Genomic DNA, 3,426 nt, shown 5'->3' on the forward strand with positions numbered 1-3,426 from the left:
TAAATATATATATATAAAACAATTCAAATGTGCCTTTGAGGTTTTCTTAAAAATTGCCACGAACTTTCTGAACAACCTAATATATTAATGTTTGTATATTCCATATATTCCATTTATATATGGATTATTATTATTAAAAAACAAAATTTTTAAACTCTTTTAGAAAAAACCTTCGTAGTAGGTACGCGTTAATAATCGGTAGTTTTAACACAGATGATTTTTCACTTACGCACCTGACACGAAGATTAACGAAGACCAATCTTGATTTATCAAAAATGATAATCAATCTTTACCATCCTAAAGATCAATAGAAGCTCAATTAGCATATTTCATTCGACGTATCATTTTCGCTAAATAAACAAACCACGAAACCACTTATTATTTCAATCATCGCGAAAAGCTCAGGAAGACACGAATTATAAACTAATCTTGGCTTATTAATTTCACGATCGAGCTTCCCACGCGAGGAAATTTCACACGGCATCGATTACGCTTGATCCCTCGTGGTCCTACGTCGGGTGGTCCGCGACGAAAGCGCATCGAAATCTGCAAAATAGAAAAAAAAACATCGTTTCTTGCGAATCTCGACGGATTCGACGATAAAATTCATGAGGTTTATTCCTGCCATCTTGGTATTTATTCGATTAATTCTTTTTTTTTTCCCTCGTGTGCACACGGATAATTTACCTAGTAACGATGTACGAAACGATACTATCTCTCCATCTTATTTTGTGCGCGGGATAGAATAGAACGTATTAGTGTATCGACTGATCGGTATGTTTAATTGGCGTGAAGCAAATGGGATTACGAATAATAGTGGCTCGAATGAAACTTGGATCTACGCGATCGCGGATGCTCCACGAAACCGAGTAATTAAAGAGCGAACTACGTGCGCGCAAATACGATTTCGCGCGAAGTTATAAATTGATAGAGAGAAAAAATAATGAGCATTTGGATAGGCTCTTTTTTGTGTCCTTATGTAAGCTTTCGGCGACTATGACTTCGCAAATTATGATAAGTGTTATAATGAAGCGTGTTGTGGCTTCGGTATCGATTTGATATTACCTAAGTATTTGCTTTATTACATTATTAGGAATATAGTAGACGTTTACTGTAGGTCAACAATCGGGATCACAAATTGTATTAAATGTTAGAAAGTAGTGTATCGTCAGTTTGAAATCAATTTAGTACCATTTAGTTATTCAATCTTCTGTGTTATTGGAAATCCAGTAAACGTTTACTGTACAATGACTTTGTAAATTATTCTGATTTTTTTTTTCTTTGCTCTCTTATTAACGATGATTTTGGATCGAAACATTTTCTCGTTGTAGATCTCAAGAAACCCTACAAAAAACATATAGAAAGTTTCTCTCCGAAGTGAAAACTCAATTTCTCAAAAATATAAGAATAATTCGTTTAAGAATTTAAGGGTAAAGCTCGCGTCGATAGAGCGTAGATCGCTGTATATTCATACAAATGCAAATGTTAAATACTATCTGCGGATCGGAATTTGTTATTCATCGGAGTCGGTTTTTGCTAAATCACAGCCAACCCCACCCAGCGATTTGCGCAAATGGTGAGCGAACCTTGAGGCTGGTTGCGCGTTTAATGGAAAGATGAAATAATAATTGAAAAAAAAAGAAAAACAGGCGTGCGTACTCTAAATGTTTCGTGTCCTTATAGCGATCTCGTAGAACGGATCGTTCGTACGCAAAGACGGGAAAAAAAAAATTACGTGTCAAGTTGACTCCCAGGATTCGCAAAAACGACGACCTTGAACGTTTATCGTTGAGCGAAGCGCGCAAATCTGCTATTACACGTTATATGCTCAGTTTGCGCGAAAACGCGCAAACGATTACTGATTTTCATTCCACTTTGCAATCTCTTATGGATATCCACACGCGTATTTAATTACCGTGACCGATCGATTCCTTTGACTTATATGAGAAATAATAGTTGAGGGGGATCGCTCGTGCGGAAATTCAGTAGCAGTAATTTTCTAGATAAACATTTCAAGATAGCTACTCTTTTGTGATTCGCGAAAAACAAATTTGTAATGCAATTTTGATAATAATCTTGGAATCTTGGAAGAAAATAATTCTATCACAAAATCCATACCGTATGAAAATATTGATTTGGATAGCTTCATTCTCGGAAAGAGTTATTTTAATTTCGAGGAGGGATGTGAAAATCAACTAACAACAATTTTCTATATAAAATTTTCAAGTTTGTATTATCCAGAAAATTATATCTACTTGCACCCTCGTTGCGCAGATGCTGCTCGCTACTATCCCCCTCTCCAGACTCTCTTCAGCATCCACTGGTAGCGCTCAAGCCTCAGTTTCTCACATAAACGAATCATCTCTTCATCTGCTCTATATCATAAAACCACAAATTTATAAGAACTCTGTAAATTTTTAATTTGAAAAAAAGTAGCACGTTCCATAAGTGGTAATTGGGTTCTACAACACATCGAGGAAATTTAAATCGTCCCACTTTCTCGAATAAGGATCTACTCCGAAACGTTTCTCGATTAAAGATCTCGTCCTTCTCTGCGAGTAACGATCCATCGCCGTCTCGTGGATTTGTAGCTGACCCGTCTCACCGCTGTCGCGAATAATAGAATTAACATTATTAAAACGATAATTTCAGTTCCGTTTCAATGATTTTGGTTCAAGGTGACCGAGTCATGCACGCGCCTTACAGTCCTATGTAAATGCTCACAGACGTTTCTACATTTGCCACTCGTTACAACGTAACAATTGGTGTTTTAGGTTTCAACTCGTTCTCCTCATCCTCCGCAGGCGCGCAACAGTCATTTACAGCGTAACCGCTATATATAGAATGTCCTGTAACGAGTGACTGGCACATCACCTATGGATTTACCACTTAACTCAAGTAATATAATAAAATTCATCCTGTTCGTCTGAGTAATACTACTACAAGTATTCGTTAGTAATACCAGTTCATTCTTATTTATCTTCTATATTTTGGTCATGTTTGGGCACCAATCATAATCTATACGCAATCAGGTTTAAATAATATAAATAGAGAAGTAAATGTAACAAGCTACAACTTCGTTATCAGTACATGTACAGAAAAATGTCAAAGGGTGAACGGTTCAAAATGTACTATATTTGTGGGAGCATGTTTCCTTTACAAGTGCAATGATAGATACGCAATCGATTTTGAATAATATAAATAAGGAGAAGTAAATGTAACAAGCTACAACTTCGTTATCAGTACATGTACAGAAAAATGTCAAAGGATGAACGGTTCAAAATGTACTATATTTGTAGGACCACGTTTCCTTTACAAGCGCAATGATATATACGCAATCGATTTTGAATAATATAAATAAGGAGAAGTAAATGTAACAAGCTACAACTTCGTTATCAGTACATGTACAGAAAAATGTCAAAGGGT

General features: G+C 36.0%; 1 protein-coding gene across 2 annotated transcripts in view; it reads left to right on the plus strand.

The window, feature by feature from the left end:
• Window positions 1-3,426, plus strand: part of LOC128879782 (D-galactonate transporter) — a 13,918-nt gene that overhangs the window by 5,118 nt on the left and 5,374 nt on the right. Inside the window, exon 3 of one of the 2 annotated variants that reach the window (XM_054129239.1) lies at window positions 2,775-2,898. The exons of the other annotated variant lie outside the window; for it this stretch is intronic. Coding sequence (XP_053985214.1) covers window positions 2,877-2,898 — 22 coding nt within the window. The 5' untranslated portion in view covers window positions 2,775-2,876. The remainder of the gene's footprint in view (window positions 1-2,774; window positions 2,899-3,426) is intronic. 2 annotated transcript variants of the gene reach the window in all.

Source organism: Hylaeus volcanicus, chromosome 7, assembly GCF_026283585.1.
Source record: "Hylaeus volcanicus isolate JK05 chromosome 7, UHH_iyHylVolc1.0_haploid, whole genome shotgun sequence".
Classification (NCBI taxonomy): domain Eukaryota; kingdom Metazoa; phylum Arthropoda; class Insecta; order Hymenoptera; family Colletidae; genus Hylaeus; species Hylaeus volcanicus.